This window comes from Crinia signifera, chromosome 1, assembly GCF_055691185.1.
Source record: "Crinia signifera chromosome 1, ASM5569118v1, whole genome shotgun sequence".
Taxonomy (NCBI): Eukaryota; Metazoa; Chordata; class Amphibia; order Anura; family Myobatrachidae; genus Crinia; species Crinia signifera.
The window spans coordinates 10,839,545-10,863,347 of NC_139217.1; the positions used below are offsets into that span (position 1 = coordinate 10,839,545).

The window sequence follows — 23,803 nt, forward strand, 5'->3', positions numbered from 1 at the left end:
GTCTGCGTAGGGCTAGAGTTCTGTCGCCTCCCCGGGGGGGTGGAGGTATCCAATCGATGAGTTTGCACCTCAGATCAGGTACATTGTGCCTGGCTTTAATAAAATGTCTAGGAACTGGGAGGTCCGCTGTCCCTGTGGCAATGGCTTGTCTAATAGACATTCGGTGGTTGGCCATCCTCTCCCTGAATTTTCTGGTAGTCATACCGACGTAGTATAGCCCGCATGGGCATGTCAAGATATAGATTAGGTGGTCCATCAGACAGTGTAGCCTGTATTTGATCTTTAAAGGTTGTCCCGTCCTCGGGTGTGGGAAAGTGGGCCCAGTCAGCATACTACTGCATGTTGTGCAGCCACTACATTTGAAGCATCCTGGTCTTCTCTCATGTAGCCAGGTATTACTTTGTTGTATGTCCAGTTGCATGGTAGGTCTCATAAGCAGTTGTTTGAGGTTTGGGCCTTTTTTGTAGGCCATCATAGGAGGTGGTGTGTTAGTTAAATGGAGCAGGGGATCAGTCCTTACGATTTGCCAGTGTTGGCGAATGGCTTTATTGGTCGTTGATGCCATATTGTCAAATGTGGTGGTGTAGACCATCCTCTCTGGTTTCATTCTGCTATTGGGGCATGTTGCATAGTGTTTTTGTCTTGCTTTTTTAAGGCATTTCGTGATCGTAGATGCTGTGTACCCCCTTTCCTTGAATCTCATTGACATCTCTGTCAATTGTTGTTCCATCATCGTTTCTTCTGAGTTATTGCGCATAACTCGCATAAACTGAGAGATGGGTAAATTGTTCTTCAGGGCTGGGGGATGCTGGCTGGAAGCCAGAAGCAATGTGTTCCTATCCGTGGGTTTACGGAACAGGGTGGTATTCAGCTGTCCGTTGTTCAAGGTGACGGTGATGTCGAGAAAGTTGACCGTAGTTTCACTCGCTTCGGAGGTGAATTTGACTGGATTATCCAGTGCATTCAACGTGTTGACCATGTCCAGGAAGGTCTCAGTGGTGCCATGCCAGATAATGAAAATGTCGTCTATGAACCGCTTATAAAAGCGTAGGTGTTGCCCGTATACGGGGTATATTTGGGTCTGTTCATAATGGCTCATATAGATGTTGGCGTACGACGGCGCTAGGTTTGAACCCATAGCGGTCCCGGAGCATTGGACATAATAGGCATCAAGATAGAGAAAATGGTTGTATTTCAAGACTTTCTCACTCAGGTCTAACAGGAATTCAGTGGGCGGTGTTGGTCGGTGGTATGTGCTGAGAGCTCGTCTGAGGGTCTCAAGTCCTTCCTCATGGGGGATAATGGTATATAGAGAACCTACATCCATGGTGGCTAGGATTACGCCAGATAGATCACCTGATACCGCATTAAGTTTCATTAGGAAGTCACTGGTGTCACGGAGGTAGCTGTCACCCTGTTGGACTATGGGTTGAAGAAATGAGTCCACATAGATGGCCAGAGGTTGCAGGAGAGAATTGCGTGCCGATATTATCGGTCTACCAGGTGGGTGAGAGGCGTTCTTGTGTACCTTGGGCAAGGTATAAATGATAGGGCAAACAGGGTGGTTGACCGTCAGGTATTCAGTCGTGTTCTTGTCTAACCAGCCATTAGTGTACCCAAGTTTGATGGTGTCATCAACCAGTTTTTTAAACGACGGAATGGGGTTAGAATCTACCAGGGTATATGTATTACTGTCACTCAGTTGTCTCATAATCTCCTGATTGTAGTCTGTCCAGTCTTGTACCACAACAGCTCCCCCTTTATCGGCCGGTCTGATAACCAGTGTGTTATCCTTCTTCAACTGAAGTAAGGCTGCCCTTTCTTTGGGTCTTAGATTATCAAATTTGGTGTGGGTCTTTTTGGGTGTGGTGTCACTATTGACCAGACGAGTGAAGGTCTTAATACTCGGGTTTGTCGACACAGGATCAAAAGTCGACGGTCTTTTGAATGCACTGCTGGAGGTGCGTATTTCAGTGGGTGGGAAATGTTCCCTCAATCTGAGTTTGCGACCAAACTTAAAGAGGTCAATAGTGGAGTCAAAGCTATCATGTGGGTAAGTAGGAACGAAGGACAACCCTTTTGCAAGTAATTGCATGGTGTCTGAGTCCAGAGGTTTAGAAGAGAGATTGAAAACTAGGTCAGTGGCCTTCTCCTGACTATTTGGCTTAAAGCGCCCCCGCCGGGGGTGTGGCCTGCGTGTTCTTGGACAGGTTGGTCTCTTGGGGTACGGGTACTCTGTCCTAAAAAAGGACGTCTAGGTGGGCGTGTGTCTGCGTTATCGGTATCTGATGCAGATGCCGATGAACCAGTGTCTCTGCCAAATTGTGCCCTGCGGTTGTCTCGTCTCTGTCTCGAGAACCTCTGGGGTCTTTGTTGGCCCGAATTGCCCAGAAGCCACCTGTATACCGTGTGGCTCTGATAATCAGAAGCCACAGTGGCCAATTTATTGCGCTTAAAGGAGGTAAGTTCGTTTTTGTAAGCCTCCACCTGTAGGCGTAGTTTATATATATACTAGGTGATTCATCGCGCCCTACGGGCGCTCTTCACACCGTCGTAAGGGGCTGCGCCCCCTTAATTTGTGAACGTTTGTATATGAGAAATATGGTTAGAATTGTATGAAAGATGCCCTGTATTGCAACTTAGGTGTCCGCGAATCGCGGGAGGGGGGGTCGCGGAGGGTGCTGCGAATTGCAGGAGGGTGGGTCGCGGGGGTGCCGCGAATTGCAGGAGGGGGGGTTGTGGGGGGGTGGATGCTGCGAATCGCGGGAGGGGAGGGATTGCAGAGAATCACGGGAGGGGGGTCGCGGGGTGGGTTGCCGCAAATCGCGGGAGGGGGGTTACGGGGGCGGGGGTTGCGGCGAATCATGGTAGGGGGGGTCGCGGGGGGTGTGCCGTGAATCACGGGAGGGGGGGGGTCACGGGGTGGGGTGCCGAGAATCGCGGGAGTGGGGGTTGCGGGGGGGGTGTGACGCGAATCGCCACAAGAAAAAATCAACACAGAAAGGTCAACACATGTAAATGTTGACATAAGTGTGGCACTTCATTGGTGTCCATGTCGACACATGAGAATGAATATGAAAACATTCAAAAAATGAAAAAAAAAAACTTCACAAACTCATGTCAACCTTTTTCAGTGTCGACCATAGCCATGTCAGTGTTTTCCATGTGCAATTTAATTCTGGAGCTGCCGCGAATCGCGGGGGGGTGCCGCGAATTGTGGGAGGGGGGGTCGCGGGGGTGGGTGCCGCGAATCGCGAGAGGGGGGTTACGGGGCGGAGGTTGCGGCGAATCATGGGAGGGGGGGGTCGCGGGGGTGTGCCGTGAATCACGGGAGGGGGGGTCACGGGGTGGGGTGCCGAGAATCGTGGGGGAGGTGAGTGTGTGTGTGCCGTGAATCGCGGGAGTGGGGGTTGTGGCGGGGGGGGGGGGGGTGTGACGCAAATCGCCACAAGAAAAAAATCAACACAGAAAGGTCAACACATGTAAATGTTGACATAAGTGTGCCACTTCATTGGTGTCCATGTCGACACATGACAATGAATATGAAAAAATTAAAAAAAATTAAAAATAAATCTTCAAAAACTCATGTCAACCTTTTTCATTGTCGACCATAGCCATGTCAGTGTTTTGCATGTGCCATTTAATCCTGGGGCCGCCGCGAATCGTGGGGGGTGCCGCGATTTGCGGGGGGGGGTTGCGGGTGGTGGGTGCCGCGAATCGCGGGAGAGCGGGGTTCATGGGGGTTCCGGTGGTGGGTTGGCTCGAATTGCGTGAGGGGGGGGGGGGGGGGGCGCAGGGGGGTGCCGGGAATCGCCGGAGGGGGGGTTGCGGGGGGTGTGACGCGAATTGCCACAAGAAAAAAATCAACACAGAAAGGTCAACACATGTAAATGTTGACATAAGTGTGGCACTTCATTGGTGTCCATGTCGACACATGAGAATGAATATGAAAATATTCAAAAAATGACAAAAAAACTTCAAAAACTCATGTCAACCTTTTTCATTGTCGACCATAGCCATGTCAGTGTTTTCCATGTGCAATTTAATTCTGGAGCTGCCGCGAATCACGGGGGGGGGGTGCCGCGAATTGCGGGAGGGGGGGTCGCGGGGGTGGGTGCCGCGAATCGCGGGAGGGCGGGGTTCACAGGGGTTCCGGTGGGGGGTTGCCGCGAATTGCGGGAGGTGGGGGGTCACGGGGGGTGCCGCGAATCGCGGGAGGGGGGGTTGCGGGGGGGTGTGACGCGAATCGCCACAAGAAAAAATCAACACAGAAAGGTCAACACATGTAAATGTTGACATAAGTGTGCCACTTCATTGGTGTCCATGTCGACACATGACAATGAATATGAAAAAATTTAAAATAAATCTTCAAAAACTCATGTCAACCTTTTTCATTGTCGACCATAGCCATGTCAGTGTTTTGCATGTGCCATTTAATCCTGGGGCTGCTGCGAATTGCGGGGGGGGGTGCCGCGAATCGCGGGAGGGGGGTCGCAGGGGGGGTGCCGCCAATCGTGCAAGGGGGGGTCGCGGGGGGGTTCTTTTTGCAGCGAATCGCGGGAGGGAGGTCGCGGGGGGTGTTTTTTCCGCGAATCGGGGGGGGGGGGGTCACGGGGGAGGGTTTGCCGCGATTCACGGGAGGGGGGGGTCACGGGGCGGTGGTTATGCCGCGAATTGCGGGAGGGGTCGTGGGGGGGTTCTTTTTGCAGCGAATCGCGGGAGGGGGGGTCCGCGGGGGTGTTTTTGCCGCGAATCGCGGGAGGGGGGGGGGGCGCGGGGAGGTTTTGCCGCAAATCGCGGGAGGGGGGCGCTCACCTGGTGGCTGTGGAGTAGCAGTGCTGGGCAAAATGGGAAGGCAGTGGGTGTCTGGCAATGACCCTCTCCAGGAGGGACACAATGCTCTGTTTCTAGACTTCCCCTTAATGTATGATTGCCATCACCTGTTTTAAACAGGTTAATTTATCAGAAAGGTGTTCAGCACAAATGAAGGCAATCACACATTAAGAGGAAAGTCCAGGTACAGAGCGTTATAGACACAGACACCCACTTTGAGTGACAGATGTAGCCAAATATATAGGAGATATACACACACACACACACACATATATATATATATATATATACACACACATATATATATATATATATATACATACACATTATTTATATATATATATATATATATATATATATATAATCCTCGAGGCGGCACTCGGACTGATGCGCCGTGGTGATTCTGTAAACAGGGTCAGTGGACCGGGGTGCCTTCCGAGAGCAGCAAGGGCTTGCTCTACATACAATTGCCGGCGGCGGCACTCCAACAATAAATAAACACACCAGAGGCGATGCAAGTTCAAGCCGACGTTTCAAGGCCGTTAAGCCCTTTTATCAAGGTGCAAAAGAGAGACACACATACATTAAACATACCTGAATAAATACCCAAGGAGTCCATTCACGTTCCCCGCCACGTCCGTCCGGGCGCCTTATCGTGACGTCACCTTCACTGGGCGCTGCAGAAGACGTGGATTTCACCTGTGTCATGTGACAGAAAGCAAATACATAAATCACCATGGTAACGTGTACACAGACATACAAAAAGTGAGAGCAAACTGAATACATATAACAAAGCTGCCTAAGAACATGATTACCATTAAACAGATGTTAAAGTGCGTTAATGCACATATATCTCGCCGTGTATCTTTTGCTCAAACGGCGTCATTATAAATATATAAATCGGCAATATTACACAATGAACTATTCAAAGGAGTGTACTGGTTAAAAACAAGATCTCTACCCATATACAGACATGGCATACCAATCCCAAAAGAAAAGCCTGCACATTTACATAAAACAAGAATACCCAGGGTGTTCATTTAAACCCTTTGGCGCTAGCGTCTCTAGACGATGAATCCATCTACATTCTGCACGTAACAACATCAATGACCTGTCTCCCCCCGTTTAAGAGGGGGTACATGGTCAATGATGCGATACCTCAGGGATGCCAGTGTGTGCCGTGCTTGCGCAAATGTCGCGCTACAGGCTGTTCGCTACGGCCTGTGGCAATCGCTGATTTAATAGCAGACCTGTGGGCTGTTGCCCTTTCTTTAAAGGAGCAGTCCGTTTTGCCCACATAATTGCGGCCACACGGACACGTGATCAAATATACCACGTACCTTGTAGAGCAAGATACCCGATGCCTAATTAAGAATTTTTTGCCCGAATACGGGTGATAAAAACTATCCCCTGCCACCATGTAATTGCAGGTGATACACCCGCAGCATTTATAGCACCCCAATTTGGGAGTGCCAAGAAAAGAGGGTCTGATTTGGGGAAAAGAAATGTCATTCTTTACTAACAGATCGCGTAAGTTGCGTCCCCGTGTGTAGGCACACATTATAGATTTATTGCCTAAGGATGGTAGCGTGGGATCTGTTTTAACAATCGGCCAACGTGATTTAACACTGCGATTGAGCTCAGAGCTTTTTTGATGGAAAGAATTGACCCATATTAGTTTATTTGCATTTTTGTCAATTTTAACAGGGGGATCAACAGTGTGATCAGGTTTGGGAAGGGCTAGAATTCTATTTTTAGTGTGTGTTAGGTCACTTTCAGAATACCCTCTTTCCATGAATTTTATGACCATGTTGTCAAGGGCTTGCTCCAGTTCTCCAGAGTCGCTGGTGATTCTATGAACCCTCAGCATCTGCGAGAAGGGAAGACCCTTGATCAGGGGAGTTGGATGATTACTGGAGGCCAGTAAGATGTTATTACGATCGGTATTTTTAGTATAAAGAGAGGTCACAAAATGACCATCTACCAGATTGTTGTTAACGTCAAGGTATTGAACCTGTGTAGCATGTATATTATACGTAAATTTTACCGGGGACTCTGATTGGTTATGATCTTCTAGGAGCTTAACAAGCTCCTGTGACCCCCCTGACCAGATGATCAGGAGGTCATCGATGTAACGGGTGTACAATAGCACAGATCGTGTCACCATGGGTTCTGTAAAGAAGAGAAGTTTTTCCACTACAAACATAAAAGAATTCGCTAGCGATGGGGCCACTGAGGACCCCATCGCACAGCCCCGGAGCTGTAGGTAATATTTACCATTAAACAAAAAATAGTTGCGTTTGAGTGTAAGCATGAGTAACTGCAAAAAAAACTGAATATCAGGGCCATTGTACAAAGCATTATCACTGATGAGTGCATGCACAGCCGCCACACCTGCATCATGGGGGATGCAGGTGTAGAGGCTGGTCACATCGATGGTCCCTAAGACACAGACATCAGGCACATTACCAATCCTGGCTAATTTTGCCAGCAAAGCATTTGTGTCTTTTAGGTAAGAGGCTTCTGCCTGTATACACGGCTGTAACCAGGAGTCTAGATAAATCGAGATGTCTTGATATAAAGACCCTCGGGCCGATATTATTGGCCGTCCTGGGGGTTTACTGGCACATTTATGGAGTTTGGGCAATGAATACAATAACGGAGTGATAGGATGTTGGATGGAAAGAGCATCCTTAGTAGCAGCATCAATAATAGAAGAAGCATGGGCATTTTGCAAGATTTTATCTAACTCCTGTTTATACTGTAACGTGGGATCATTCGGTAATACAGCGTAAGTTTCAACATCACTAAGCTGGCGGTCTAACTCTGCCACATAGTCACAAGTGTCCATGACGACTATGCCGCCGCCTTTATCCGCTTGGCGTATTACGATGTTTTGATCTTCACTCAGTGATTTAACCGCTTTCCAGTCTGCAGCACTGAAATTAGAATGTCCCATGGTAGGCGCTTTAATGATTTTGCTCGAATCATACTCCATGAGTCTGCCAAAAGTCCTTATGGAAGGATTCACTGACACAGGATCGAACTTAGATTTTTTCTTTAATTTATCAGGAAACAACTGTGTCGACACTTGGGTAGATGTTTGTGTCGTTTCACGGTCCTGAAAGAATTCTCGTCTTTTGAGCTGTCCAATAAGCTTAAGCTGTTCAATCTTTACCACGAAGGGATCAGGTTTGTTCGTGGGAACGAAGTTGAGACCTTTTGATAGAACTTGGGTCTCAATTCTGCTTAAGTTACGTGTAGACAGGTTGAAGACTACTTCTTTTGGTTGCGAGAAGGCTGATAACGTGTCTTTGTCCCTCGCCCTTTGGTTCTGCCCGCCCCTCCTTGTGTATTTTCTCCGGGGTTCCCAGCGTACCCTCGGGCTCGAGCCCCTAAAGGGACAGTGCGCTGCGTATCAGAAGTTAGTTCTCCCTCACTTGCTGATGATGGATCGGCGCCTGAAGATGCAGTATCCAACCCATTACGATTGAATCTGGTGCGTGGGCGCCTCCTGAATGGGCGTGAATGGGACTGCTCGCCCCCTGTCAACCAGGGGTAGACCAAGTGTTTCTCATAATCTTGGTTAACACGGTCTTTTTTGTTGTTTTTATAAGACACTAATTCTTTTTTGTATTTTTCAACCTGTAAAGTCAGTTTTTCCAACCAGTTGGTTGACAGATCAGCTGTTAGCTTATTTTTATGTGACTGTTCAAACTCAATCAGCTTCGTACGTACCACAGTCAACTCTTTGGTTACCTCCTCTATGACCGCTACCATAAGATCGAAAGAGCATTTATTTAAAATGCTAGTCCATGTTTTGCAAAACGGAATATTGTAGCGGCCTATAGTGGGCACGTTTTTTACCCTAAAGCCTCTGGGTATTTTTTTCTCTCTTACATAATTAGAGAGAGTAAGACCATGATAGTAAAGGTCAGTTTCCTTCCTTTTGAGATTGGACCATTCATGGTAGAGTTGTAAGTTGTCAGGAATAGTGTCGACCACTCCGTCCTCTTTGAACAAAACACGCTCATAATCCATGTCGGAAAAGCTGACAATGGAGCCTAAAGTGAGCTCCACTCTGGTTTGTAAGGTAGCCAGGTCCTCCTCATGTATTACCTCATTGATCATATTGCAGGCAATCACACTTAGATGGCAGATGTATCCAAACAAGTGAATCCCAACCACCGTGCTGGTAAACCCAGTGACTGGAGATGTGATGTATATATACACACACATATATATATATATATATATATATATATATATATATATATACATACACACACACATATATATATATAAATATAATTACAGTCTGCTGGTGCCTACCTACTGCAGTATAAATAATTCCAGTCGCTGGTGCCTACCTACTGCAGGAGCAGTGGTTTGCTTAAATGAGGCACCAGGGAGGATGGTATCAAATCCAGTCTAGATTCCACTAGGCAGGTTATACCCGGTATGTAGAGACGTACGAAAACGTGTCCTCAGTGCCTTGAAAAATTAGGTTGTACCCGCTGTCCACTTAACCACGGACATGTGAACAAGTGGTTCAAGGCACACTAAGGACTATATGACTGACAGCCCACCGGGCAGATGCATCGCAACAGCATCTCCTGCATGCCAGCTCCAAGGCAAGCTAAGCTCTGTATCACCGGTGTCGTCAACCTCTTAGAGAAACCCACACATTAAATTCGGTGGTGCAGCATTTCATCAGAAGTGACAGGAGTGTGCAGAAGATAATTGCGCATCTTTTGGCATTCTAACACTGCCTGCCGAAGGCTGGAGCGGCAGCAAAAATTCCTCAACCTGCTCTGCCATGACCTCAAATAAGAGATTGTGACGAGCTGGAACTCATCCCTCTATATGCTGCAGAGGATGGAAAAGCAGCAAAAGGCCATTCAAGCCTACACGTGATCTGCACGATTTATATGCTACATTGACCTGACTACAGTATGTTTTGATCCCCAAAGTGCTTTTTTCTAGCATCCGATGTCACTGGATGCTGAAAAACGAGAGTTTTGGTAGCCCTACCTTAGGTTAACTCGCTTTCTTCAAGGTCCATGGTAACCACAGGGTGACATCAGGATTATAGGCAGATCCAGAGGACTGTGGCACCAATCAGCAAGATTTTGATTCCCAGGGTGCCTGGTCCCTCTCCTCTATAACCCCGCCTCCATGCTCAGCTCCTCAGTTTTGTTAACCAGCCATTAGCAGAAACGGAGAAGAAAAAGGGCAGATAGAACACATGCCAACACTTTTATAGCACAAAGACATGACTAAGGTCGTGGAAGGTCACAGTGTAGTATACCACAGGTCTAAATTTAGGGTGGGTGTCCTGTGGTTACCATGGACCTTGAAGAAAGATAGTTAACCTAAGGAAGGTCTACCATTACTCTCGTTTTCTTCTTCAGGTTCCATGGTTCCCACAGGGTGACATCGGGGATGTCTCAAAGCCGTATTTAAGGGAGGGAATTTGCCTGAGGTGTCAGAAGTACCCGACGACCAAAGGAAGCATCCTGGGAGGCGAACGTGTCAAATGCATAGAACTTTATGAACGTATGGACAGACTTCCACGTTGCAGCCTTGCACAGTTGTTCAGCAGACGCTCCACTGCGTGCTGCCCATGATGGGCCTACCGCTCTGGTGGAGTGTGCCTTTATTGACAAAGGAATGAGAAGATTAGCCTGCTGGTAGGCTTGATGAATGGTCATGCGGATCCAGCGAGCAAACGTTTGCTCGTTCGCTAGCCAACCCTTTTTATGGAAACCATAGAGCACGAAAAGAGTCTGATTTTCTGACCAAAGCAGAACGGTCCAGACAAATGGTCAGAGCCCTGACCACATCCAGCAAACATTCCTCTGCAGAGAGATCATCCGAGTTGAATGCTGGAACCACTATCTCCTGATTGATGTGGAATTTGGAGACTACCTTGGGAAGGAGAGATGGCCTAATCCGTATCAATGCCCTATCTGGATGGAATATAAGGAACAGCGTTCTGCAAGAGAGCTGACAAATGAGACACCCTTTGGCCAGACGCAATTGCTAAAAATAAACACAGTTTTGGCAGTAAGCCACTTGTAATTCACTGCCTGTAGAGGTTTGAAAGGCGGTTTGACCAGAGCCTGCAATACCAGGGACAAGTCCCAGGGTGTTGTAGGGGAACATATGGTGGCTGAATATGTAAAACACCCTGGAGGAATGAAAATACGTCTGGAAGGAATGTTATTTTTCTTTGAAACCAAATTGACAATGCCGAGACATGCACTTTAAGAGAAGCCAGTCTTAAGCCAATGTCTAGGCCCCATTGAAGAAATCCCAGGATTCTGGCTACCCTAAAAACCTTAGGGTCGTACTTACCATGAGAAAAAGGTGTGCCAGACCCGGTAATTGGAATGGTGGCTGGAATGACATCTGTTGCAGATCCACATACCAATGTGGCCAGGCCGGGGCTATCAGGATGAGGTCCCCGCCTTCCCATTTGAATTTCCTGAGTACTCTGGGAATTATGGATATTGGAGGAAAGACATATGGAAGATGATAATTCCATTGCGCTGACAGAGCATCCGTGAAGCTAGCTTGAGGATCCCCTTGACCGTTGTTGTTGTGCCTGGACGACATTAGGTCTGTGTCCGGAAGGCCCCAACAGTCTACTAGAAGAGAAAATACAGCGTGTGGACGGTTTCACAGGGGAGACTGTACCCGCACTCTGGAAGACTCTGGCCTCGTGTAGAAGATGGCTGCTGGTCTGAGAGAGCAGGAACAGAGAAAGGACAGCTTCCTGGGCGGCAGAACTGCGGGAGATTGGTGCGCAAAGCTGGGGGCAGCCCCCCTGAGCTGGACTTCCCCCACCGGCACATAATGAGCCCTTAATTAAAATGGATTCTTCAGATCCAGCCTGCGCTCAAGCCCCAGTGGTAGTGGAGGCCCTGCCTCAAGCAGCAGTGTCCACCCCAGCTGCTGTCTCCCACAGTGCGCAGCATGGCAGCGGTTTGCGCTCTCAGAGAGAGCCTTACCTGCTCCTGTGCTCCGGCCACGCTGTCTGGGGGAGATATCCGGCAGTGCTAGGCGCTGTCTCTCCCCTGCCGAGTACCCCTCTGACCCAGGTCGTGGGTCCCAGCCCCGGCACAGTTGAAGTGGCCACCGCGCCACCGTCAGTATGCCTGACAGCACAGGCAGCCCAGCCGCATCATGCGACTAAGTGTAAAAATAAGAATAAAAAATAAAAAGCTTTTTGTGGGGTTACCTCAGAATCTGAGGTAATCCCTGCTGGAAAAGACGGTGCTCCAGCTTCCTTCTGGCACCAAACAAAAACTGGGGAGTTGAGCATGGGGCAGGGTTATACGGGAGAGGGACCAGGAATCCTGGGAAACTTCAAAAGCTTCGCTGATTGGTGCCACGGTCCTTTAGATCCTCCCTACAACCCCTATGTCACCCCGTGGGAACCATAGAACCTGAAGGCTGTTGACAGGCAACAGTGTAGCGCAACCCTGTGAAGGATAGCGGCAGGGGGATAGTGGTGGGGGGGAAGGGGGGGTCAGCAGCGGCACAGAATAAAAAAAATGTTTAAAACACTGGGCCCAAAGTTTATGCAGTAACGGTAGAGACTAGATCCACTTCAGTTTTGATTACAGGCTGTGACGTTCGGTGAGGGTGGAAGTTGTTAGATGCCCTCACAACGTTTTTTATTATATCTGTAATTCATGTAAGTGTAGGTTAATCTGTTTTATTTTAGCTGCATTGTACCCTCACGGGCTCGCTACGCTCACACGCTTCACTCCAGGTATATGTGGACCCAGAGCATGACGGGAAAATTGTCAAAACTGAAGGGTATCTTAGACACTACCATACAGTAACCAATGACAAAACTCAGGAGAACCAGTATGTCTTTGCTGCATTAATGCTGCCAACTGAAGGGGCTTTTCTTATTGCACAGTGTTCACCCTTCATCCAATAACTGCATTATTCCATACTCAGCCTCAAACATTGACCCTCTAACTCAGGCTTGTCCAACCTGCGGCCCTCCAGATGTGCTAAAACTACACATCCCAGCATGCCTTGCCACAATTTGGCTATTAGGGAATGCTAGAATGATGGCAATGCATGCTGGGATGTGTAGTTTTAGCACATCTGGAGGGCCGCAGGTTGGACATGCCTGCTCTAACTAATTGTTAATTAATCCTGACTTATCAGGATATTGGCTCAACTACAAGCATCAAGTGTTCACCCGTGGTGAATTATACGGGAGGCATTTATACCACAGGGTGTCAGGACAAGTGCCGCTGAGGTTGTGAACATCACGGCCATAGGACTAACATTTAATACAACATCGCAAGCATTTTTATAGGAGTCCGAGTACAGTGGAACCCCCACAAAAGCTTCTCACACATACAGCCAGCAGGTGGCGCACTGGTCAGCATCTGACTCACCTCATCTCTGCAAGGTGACGTCTCATCGTCCTCCTCCGTTACCATCACCTGTAATCTCCACATCTCCAAACTCAATATCTCTGATGTCCCCTGTGAGGCCTATTGGACAGAAACAGGGATTCTGGGACATGTCATAGAAAAAGGTTAGGTACTTGTTTCCTAGCACGGCCACAATCGCATTGATCGGGTGTAATTAATAGTGGTCTGCGACGCGACCGACGCGATGCCCCCGATTTCCCATTGAAATGCATTGAAAAAATAAAAAATCGCGTCGGTCGCCCGCGATTTCCCATAGGGAACAATGTTAAATGCCTCAATTTACCCAAATCAACATAGGGAACAATGTTAAATGGTCCAGAAACCCCCAAAAACACCCCTGAACAGTGAAATGGCCCCCCCAAAATTAGTTAACGCCACCCCACGATCAACGTGAACCCGAAGCGTGGCGAGCACAGCGAGCCCACGAGGGGCGGCGGTACGCGTCCTCCGACCTTTTCATACCCCCACTATCCACGTCGGCGTGGAGTTGAGAATAGAAAGTGTGGCGAGCGCAGCGAGCCACGCGGATACCTTCACAGTTATACGCGTCCCCTCGCGGGCTTCACAGGTGTCCGTGGCGACCCGGACACCTGTGAAGCCCGCGAAGGGACGCGTTTACCTGTGAAGGTATCCGCTGCGCTCGCCACGCTTCGGGCTCGGTGGCTCGCTGCGCTCGCCACACTTTCTATTCTCAACTCCACGCCGACGTGGATAGTGGGGGTATGAAAAGGTCGGAGGACACGTACCGCTGCACTCGCCACGCTTTGGGTTCACGTTGATCGTGGGGTGGCGTTAACTAATTTTGGGGGGCCATTTCACTGTTCAGGGGTGTTTTGGGGGGTTTCTGGACCATTTAACATTGTTCCCTGTTCATTTGGGTAAATTGAGCCATTTAACATTGTTCCCTATGGGAAATCGCGGCCATCGCGTCGGGACCATCGCATGCGATTTTTTACCTGCGATGCCCCAGATCATGATCGGTGTGGCCGTGCTAGGAAACAAGTACCAAAGGTTATTCCGTATTGCACATTCCCTTGCATGGACATAGTGACACTTCTAACCCAGGAGCCTCCGGTTCAGCCTGTACAGAATCTATATACAGTAAGACCTAAGACACTGTTATAATGAAGTGCACAAGATGGCGGTGACAGGACTCTATGTATCTTCACCCTCCCACTGTCACACTTCACATCTCTTATATATTTAGCCAGAACGGTCAGTCAGTGTATGTATAATGCTGGGTGGAGTCAGCACCTCTGACTCCGCCCACACAGTGCCAGAGAACGCAGTGGTAGACAGCGCCACCTCTCCTCCTCTCCCTCCCCGTGCTGGCCCATATGCTGGCAGACAATGCCTGTAAATAGCCCACTGCTGTCTCCAGCGTCTTCCCCCGTCCCCGCTGCCTCTAGCGCCTCTCTTCCCCCCGTCCCCGCTGCCTCCAGCGCCTCTCTTCCCCCCGTCCCCGCTGCCTCCAGCGCCTCTCTTCCCCCAACCCCGCTGCCTCCAGCGTGTCTCTTCCCCCAACCCTGCTGCCTCCAGCGTGTCTCTTCCCCCAACCCCGCTGCCTCCAGCGCCTCTCTTCCCCATCCAGCGTGTCTCTTCCACTGCTGCCTCCAGCGCCTCTCTTCCCCATCCAGCGCGTCTCTTCCCCCATCCCCGCTGCCTCCAGCGCCTCTCTTCCCCATCCAGCGCGTCTCTTCCCCCAACCCCGCTGCCTCCAGCGCCTCTCTTCCCCATCCAGCGCGTATCTTCCCCCGCTGCCTCCAGCGCATCTCTTCCCCCATCCCCACTGCCTCCAGCGCATCTCCTCCCCCATCCCCACTGCCTCCAGCGCCTCTTCCCCCATCCAGCGCATCTCTTCCCACATCCCCACTGCCTCCAGCGTGTCTCTTCCCCCGCTGCCTCCAGCGCATCTCTTCCCCCATCCCCACTGCCTCCAGCATGTCTCTTCCCCCACCCCCGCGTGTCTCTTCCCCCATCCCCATCGCCTCCAGCCCGTCTCTTCCCCCATCCCCGCTGCCTCCAGCGTGTCTCTTCCCCCGTCCCCGCTGCCTCCAGCCCGTCTCTTCCCCCGTCCCTGCTGCCTCCACCGTGTCTCTTCCCCGTCCCCGCTGCCTCCAGCGTGTCTCTGCCCCTGTCCCCTTTGCCTCCAACGTGTCTCTGCCCCCGTCCCCGCTGCCTCCAGCAAGTCTCTCAGGGATAGAGAGGTGAGCGGTACTGTCCACACCTCTCCCCCCCCCCTTCCCCTGGAGCTGGTTAGCAGCAGCCGGGTTAGCATCCGAACCCCCCCCCCCTTACAAGTTAGGCAGGGGGAGCAGCGGTAAAAACACCCCTCCCCCTCATGGAGCAGGTTACTAGCCGCCAGGGGGAGATGTACCCACTAATAACATGGGATGCCCACTCCTATAGGGATTATAATGTTCAGGGTAAGGTTAGTGAGGTAATTTTTAGGACAAGAGAAAAAAGGGACTGCTGTGTGGGGAACGCACTAAGAAAACAAGGAATCATAAAATGTAACTTTTATTTATTAAATTATTAATATTCCCAAAATTTACTGTATGGGAATGGGATTAGCAGCGAAAAATAGGGGTTAAAAATCTTTTACATACAAACATACATTGTGCTCAAAGAAAGAAATAGTGTTTTAAATCGAGTTTGAATCCAATTCGAAAAATGTTAGTTTCATTTCTGTCAGTGACGCTGTGCAACATGTAATTTCTCCCTCTGTGCCTCTGTGGGTAACCGTTTATGATGATGTAACAGGCTTCTGCTGGTATAGTGTGTCAATAAAGAATTTTATATACTATCCAATAAAGATCTCTGAAATGTTTTGTGTTTTATTGCAATATGTTTATTTTTCCACCATTTGGTGCCACCTATTGGTGGTTGATCATATTGCATTAATTTCATCAGGTAAGGGTCTTGTTGGAAATATCTTTATTTTTTACCATTTACTCATAAATGATCCTTTGGTGCCACAACAGAAGAGTAAGATCCCCACAGCGCTAATTCACAGGATCCTGGTTCACACTATCTTGTCTCCTCTCGGCCTTGAAGCCTCCAGAAGTGGTTTTTCAAAACACCGGAAAAAGAGAAAACAGTCTCCTAATTATCTTCAGCCAATATTAGTATGTCAGTGATCCGATAGGTCACTTCTCCAACTCACCTAGACCAGCTAGGAGATGTTCACATAAAGGTATCTTTTAATAGGATATCACTTGAAAGGCACAATCAGAAATAGACTCACCTAGGGACAGAGCCCTATATACATCCAAAGGTTTCTTTGCTTGATGGAAATAGGCACCGGGATATACGATTTGATTCAAAGTGTAAAAAGTCACATTTATTATATAAAACAGGATACTCCAGAAACAACCTGAATACAGCCACGTCAAAACACCCTCATCCGGAATGGGGGCCCAATCTGAGGCTGTTAGTCCAAAAGATGTCACAATGGCAAATGTCCTGGGGTCCTGGATAAAAATTAGCAGCAAACACCAACGCGTTTCAAACCATATAGGTCCTTCCTCAGGGTGTAGACAAATTAAAATGAGGTCCTGGGGGGGTTTATATACCCTAAAGCCTCCAGGCCAAACATAAAACCCGGCATATTCCACTTCCATCAATCACTCACTAAGCCTATTTCCAACATAAATAATCCTACAGTGTTCCTAACATCATTCAATTAACAGTATTGTCAAACAAGAGGATCTAAACATTTCATAATATAATACACATAGTATGGTCGTCATAAGAAACATAATCAACCTCCGCATTTTCACATTAGTCCATGTCATTATTAACTTGCGGATCCGTACTTCCTGGATTAGAGGCAGCTTCCGTTTGAGTGGAACGCATATGCGCTCCACCCGCCTTCACCGTCACTTCCGCCGGATGTAACGCGGAATCTCTCCGGCCAGACCCGTCTCTCAGCGCCTTCACAGACAGCCCACCTGAACTTCCGACAGCTGGAACGCACATGCGTGTCACCATCTTGTTTCCGGCTTCCGAATCTCAGCCTCTAAGTGCACGCAGAATGGTTGCCATGGATACTCATACGATCCTCCGGTATCCATTGCACATAGTTTCTTTTTTCAATGCAGAGTTATAACCATATATAACGATACAGTGGCGCTCATATTCTCCATATGTAGGAATATACAAAAAAGGGGGGTATTAGTCACAGTTTACCAACCGCAATAGTCTGATAACACTTATTGACACTTAATGCAGGAGAAAACATTTCAATTCGAAATCAGCATTCAAACCACGGGGGACTAAGGTTTTTATATTATAAATGAGACGCATCTCCATTTGGGATAGTTTGACGTCCCTGTCATCCTTTCGCCAATTGGGGTTTATAATTCTTATGCCACAGAATGCTGTTATTTGACTGGGATCACTCCCATGAAAGTTTTTAAAATGTTGTGACACATTATGAGTCTCCACCCCCTTCCTAATATTTCTCACGTGCTCAGCTAATCGTATTTTTAAAGCTCTAGTTGTTTTTCCAATATACTGTTTATTACAGGAGCAACGCAACAAATAAATACAATACTTAGAATCGCATGTGATAAAATCTCTGATAGTGAAAGTTTCTCCTGTATGACAAGATTCATACCGCATAATTTTGCTACTCTCAGATTTGCATATCCTACACATACTACAGGTCCCACACCTATAAAAACCCTTTGATTTAATATTATTCCTGTTATTAGGTATGTTTATGGCGCTCCTCACCACCATGTTGCGGATATTATCCGCTCTCCTATATATAAACTTAGGTGTTGGTCCTATATGTTTGGTCAACAGGGGATCCTTATTTAGTATACCCCAATGTCGCTTAATGATCAATTCAATCTGCTTGTATTGTGTATTAAACTTCGTAATAAATGGTACTCCCATTTTAGGTTCCTTTTCCTTTCTAGTGGATTTATTAATGGCTCCCAATCTATTAAGTTGAGCCCCTTCCCTTAGGGCAGCTTCCACCATTTCTGGATTGTACCCCTTTGCAAGAAATTGAGATTTTAGGGTATTCGCCTGCTCATTATATGTCACCAAATCTGTGCAATTCCTCCTTATTCTGAAGAATTGACTCTTTGGTACACTTTTCTTCCAGTTATCATGGTGGTTACTTTCGTAGGGAATAAAGGAATTACAGTCCGTACTTTTTACATAATTCTTGGTTTTTACTATGTTGTTCTCTATATAGATCGAGAGATCCAAAAAATGTACCTCTTTTTCACTTTTCTCAAAAGTAAGTCTGATAGACATGTCATTTCCATTAAGCAGTTGAGAAAAGGTCTCCAGTGAGGACTCATCACCCCTCCAGACGAATAAAATATCGTCAATATACCGGGACCACGATACCAGGCTGGCACCAAACGGGTGGCCACTCCAAACTGAGGTAGCCTCCCACCATGCCATGAACAAATTGGTGCCACCTACTGGTGGTAGATGGTAGAACACTAGTTTTCAGTGTAATTTACACAAAGGAATTTTATTATAACAGACACAAGATTTATCAGAGTAAGAAATAATTCTTGGATATTTTTTGGGAAGCAGAGTAATCGATTACACACAGGATCAGGGTATCTGTATAGATATATGGGTACACTTAAGCAAATATGCTACTCAGGTGTACTTATTTATTTATTAACAGTTTCTTATATAGCGCATACAGATTATGCAGCGCTTTACAGAGAATATATGAACATTCACATCAGTCCCTGCCCCAGTGGAGCTTACAATCTATATTCCCTACCACATGCACACACACACAGGCATTCTAGGGTTAATTTGTTGGAAGCCAATTAACCTATCTGTATATTTTTGGGTTGTGGGAGGAAACCGGAGTACCCGGAGTAAACCCACGCAAGCACGGGGAGAATATACAAACTCCACACAGTTAGAGCCATGGTGGGAATTGAACCCATGACCTCAGCGCTGTGAGGCAGTAATGCTAACCATTACACCATCCGAGCTACTTATGCGCTCTGGTGGACATATTCTATATAATCTGTGGCAGACTTATCCCTTGCTGCTCTCGGATGTATTGATATTTGGCTGGTTGATGCCCAATAAAGGTCACTGTCTGTCTCACCCTAGGTGTGATATTCTAACACCTGGGAGGTCTAAATTGCGCACTATTTACACTGGCATCACATTATTTCTAATACATTTCAATAAACAAACATAACATTTCGATTAGGAACCAACGCAAGCGTTTCGCTGACTTAATCAGCTTTATCAAGGCCAACCTGATTGCCCCAGCTGGCTTATATTTATTCATTGATAGCCCACCAATGGGAACACTGTCCCTGTGTCATGTGTACATTGTGTCCAATCATGGGTCTGTTTTAATTCTCAGGTACCACCCCCTGGATTTAATCTATTCATGTCTGGAGGCTGACGTAGTCATGTGATTGCGCTCCTGCATCACGTGGTCGGCGTCCCGTGCCACGTGATCGGCGTCCGGTCGTAACATGGTCATCTTATTGAAGCATATTCGGGCTGATGACCATGTGACCGCCCTACGTCTATCTCCTACATATTCTCTGTGCGGTCATGTCACACCATGTGATTGTCTATCAGCCAATCACGGCATTCATCTATCTTTTACCAGGAAGTTATTGTATTTTTGTCCCACAGCCCCAACCCCGGAATCAGCATGATGTAAAACAATTATGGTTGGTATATTGATTTGTTTTTTGGGTATATTGATTATTTGGGATGTTCTTACACAAATAAAATCTGTCAATTAATATTTTTCATGTCTCTAATATCCTCCTTATTTGATGGATGGTTATAGATGTTTATATTTAAGTGGAAGACTATATTAGTACCAAAACTCCTATCAAATAGACAGCAATATGGGGTGTAGTGCCAGCCAGTGACAGCGCAGTGTATACCCCCCTATTTTTTCAAAGCTGGGGTGTAGTGCCCATTGTAATATAGCAACAAAAAAGCCAACAAAATTTTAGCATGCATTAAAAGGGGCATGGAATCTAGGGACTCGAGAGTAATCATGCCACTGTATAAAGCATTGGTGAGACCGCACCTCGAATACGGTGTACAATTCTGGGCACCGCACTATAAAAAGGACATTATTGAATTAGAAAAAATCCAGAGACGAGCAACAAAGCTTATTAGGGGAATGGAGAACTTAAGCTACGAGGAAAGATTAAGCAACTTGGGACTTTTTACATTAGAAAAGAGACGCTTAAGGGGGGACATGTACAAATATATCAGGGGCCAATATAAGGAACGGTCACACACCCTCTTTTCTACTAGAAAGGAGTCTAGGACGCAAGGGCATGAGTATAGATTAGAAGAACAAAGATTTTGTTCAGCTAGGAGAAAAAATTTCTTTACAGTCAGAGCAGTCAAACTTTGGAACTCTCTTCCTGGAGAGGTGGTGTCGGCAGACACATTAAATACATTCAAAATAAGGTTGGACAAACACTTATTGGTTAAAAACATCCATGGGTACATATGAGAAATATAATCTATGTTGAACTTGATAGACGCAAGTCTTTTTTCAGCCTTACCTACTATGTAACTATGTAGTCATCCACCTCATTTCATATGGATAACCCACTGATAGAGTTTATATCAGGTTTAATAAGGTAATAATAATTGCCTATAGTTTCTTATATTCATGGGTGCTATTAAAATATCATGAATAATAAAGTGCAAGTGAGTGTGATTGAAAGCAGATTGGTGAATTGAAGAATGACACCTGGTGAAATATTGTATCAAAAAAACTTGATACGTGTATTGTGACTTTCATACATATGTTGTGTGTTATTCCAAAATGGAGTGAGAATGTGTCCATATAAATAGGTGCCAGGATTGAAAGTATGCTGAAGAATGTTTTGAAAGTTTAGAAAAAATGAGTGGGGAAGTCTTTAAATGAAACCACTACAAATAGTGCCATAATAAAACAAAACAAACTTGTTGATAGTGTCGGTGCCTGGAACAGGGATTGAAAGAAAGAGGAAAGGAAGAAAATTTATAAGATATAAAGTGGAGAATTATATATGAGTGAAGAAATCTAAATAACTTGTCCATAGTGCTATTATGTGTGTAAGAAAAACCTTTTTATTGAAAAAATTGATACCAAAATTCACTGATTCTGTGTGAAAGAGCAATATTTGAAGGGCTGTCCATTGATCGATTATCTATAATAAGATATTCAGGGAGGATCCATTATTGAACCATTCAAATTAAAAATCATATTCATTATGGATAGTGGGTTTCTGAGGGGTGAGGTTCTTTAAAGAGAAGGGGAGGGGGAATAATATAGGGGGAGCAAAAAAGAGAAAAAATATAATTTGTGTTATGCCATCTTTTGGTCATTAGTTCATATTATACTATATTTATGTATTGGTCATCATAGTTTTACGGGTCCATGACAGGGCTCCTGGGTGGATTATATCCCATATCGGTGGTTATGGTAAGTATACTTCTTAAGTTTTCTTGTTGGGTTTGTTTTTGTTTTTTTAAATAATTTTCTTGTTTGAATGTGATGGTTGATCCTTATGACATGACTAGGACTCCCCATCATCAAGAAAAAAAAGAAAGAAGATTGGTGATATCACATCTCGCTTCACCACACCAAGGAATAATTGTATGTGTAACTGTCAGTTTGATTGAGTCATTCTTTCAAAAAGAGGTTCTGAAAGAGAGAGGACTATCAAACAAAAAGAAGAAAGAAGCCTCTTGATATCAAGTTATCAGTCAGAGGAAGGATACATAGCTATTTGCTTCATTCAATCCTTTTGGAAAAAGACTATCGAGGAGGAAAATCATTTTGGTCTCAAACTGTAATAATTGTCTGTCCAGGTCTCCACCTCGTATACCCAGTTGTATGCGTCTCATTCCAAAGGCTTTGAGGCCACTTGGATCTCCATTGTGTTCCCGCAAAATGTGCTTTGCCACTGAGGTAAGATTTTTAAATTTCAGGGAGTCTGTTCGAGGATTCCGTATCGTTCCTACATGCTCCAAAATGCAGATCTTCAGAGGCCTTGATGTCTTCCCTATGTAGATTTTTCCACAAGGGCACTCCAAATGGTATACTGTGCCTACAGTCGTGCATATTATTAGGTTTTGAATTTTCCAGACTTTGGAGTTCTTGTCAGTAAAGTCTTCTTTGGAGATCATGTATTTACATGCCTTACAGTGGCCACAGCTTTTTGAGCCTTTTTTATTAAATCTGGGTTCACATATTCGTGGTAGATGGCTTTGAACCAGGTGGTCCTTAATATTTCGTGATCTTCTCCAGCTTGTCTGTATCTTAGGTGGTAGGATTGTTTTGAGATCTTTATCTACCTTCAAAATGTCCCAATGATTCTGGAGGATTTGGTTAATTTCTTTCCAGTAGACATTGAAGGTACCCACAAATCTTATGGAGTCAGTATTGTTCTTAATTCTGGGTTTTAACAAAGTTTCATGAGGAAGGGCTTCAACCTGTTTAGTTGCTTTTTTTACAAGTCTGTTACTGTACCCTCTTCTTTTGAAACGGTCCTGTAGTTCTTGTTCCCGCATTTGAAAAGTGTCAGGATCTGAGACGTTCCGTTTTATTCTCATTAATTCCCCTTTCGGGATAGCTCTAATGGTGGAGGGTAGATGAGAACTTTCGGAGTGGAGAATGCTATTTGTAGATTTTTTTTATGATAGAGATCTGTGGAGATGGTACCTTCCTCGTTTAGCCTAATTTTCAGATCAAGGAAGCTGATCTCTTTTTGATTCATCTCAGAGGTAAGTTTCAGGTTTAGTTGGTTGTTGTTTAAAATCGCCAGGAATTCAATGGTCCTAGTTCACCCTCCCACAGGAACAGGACATCATCAATGTATCTGAAATACATTAGAATGTTTTCCGTATACTTTTCCATGGCTTCATGGAACACCACTGCTGTCTCCCACCACCCCAGGTAGAGGTTGGCATAGGTAGGCGCACAAGCCGTCCCCATAGCTGTCCCTCTAACCTGGAGGTAGTGGGATTCCTGACACACAAAGAAATTTCTGGTAAGTATAAACTCCAGGACTTCAAGAAGGCATTCATTAAAATCAGATTGAGTTCCCATGTTTAGGAAGTATCTGACTGCCTGCACACCCAGCTCATGATTGATGCTGGTGTACAGGCCTCTCTACATCACAGGATACCAGCCATACTCCAGGATTCACCGACATGTTCTGTAATTTAATCAATACGTCAGTTGTATCTTTGACATAAGATGGTAAAGAAATTACATGTTTTCTTAAGTGTTGGTCTACATAAATGCTTGCCTTTTCTGTCAGGCTCCCCATTCCTGACAGAATCGGTCTCCCTGGATGTTTCCTTTCGTTTTTATGTATCTTAGGGAGTAGATACAGGGTAGGGGTTTTTGGTTTTCCCATTTTGAGGAATTCAAAGTCATTCTTGGAGATAATGTTGTTGTTAAAGGCCGCCTGTACAATCCTGTTGTACTGTGATGTGAAGAGATTGCTTGGATTGAAAAT

The 23,803-nt window shown here is 46.3% G+C and overlaps 1 protein-coding gene across 5 annotated transcripts in view; it reads right to left on the minus strand.

Annotated features, from left to right (window-relative positions):
• Positions 1 to 23,803, minus strand: part of LOC146061612 (uncharacterized) — a 447,354-nt gene that overhangs the window by 65,808 nt on the left and 357,743 nt on the right. For 4 of the 5 annotated variants that reach the window (XM_083174479.1, XM_083174488.1, XM_083174475.1 and 1 more), the window contains exons 15-16: positions 13,263 to 13,361; positions 5,428 to 5,532 (exon numbers count right to left, since the gene is read on the minus strand). In XM_083174479.1, the coding sequence (XP_083030605.1) occupies positions 5,428 to 5,532; positions 13,263 to 13,361 (204 nt within the window). The remainder of the gene's footprint in view (positions 1 to 5,427; positions 5,533 to 13,262; positions 13,362 to 23,803) is intronic. The other variant, XM_083174510.1, reaches the window with a different exon arrangement.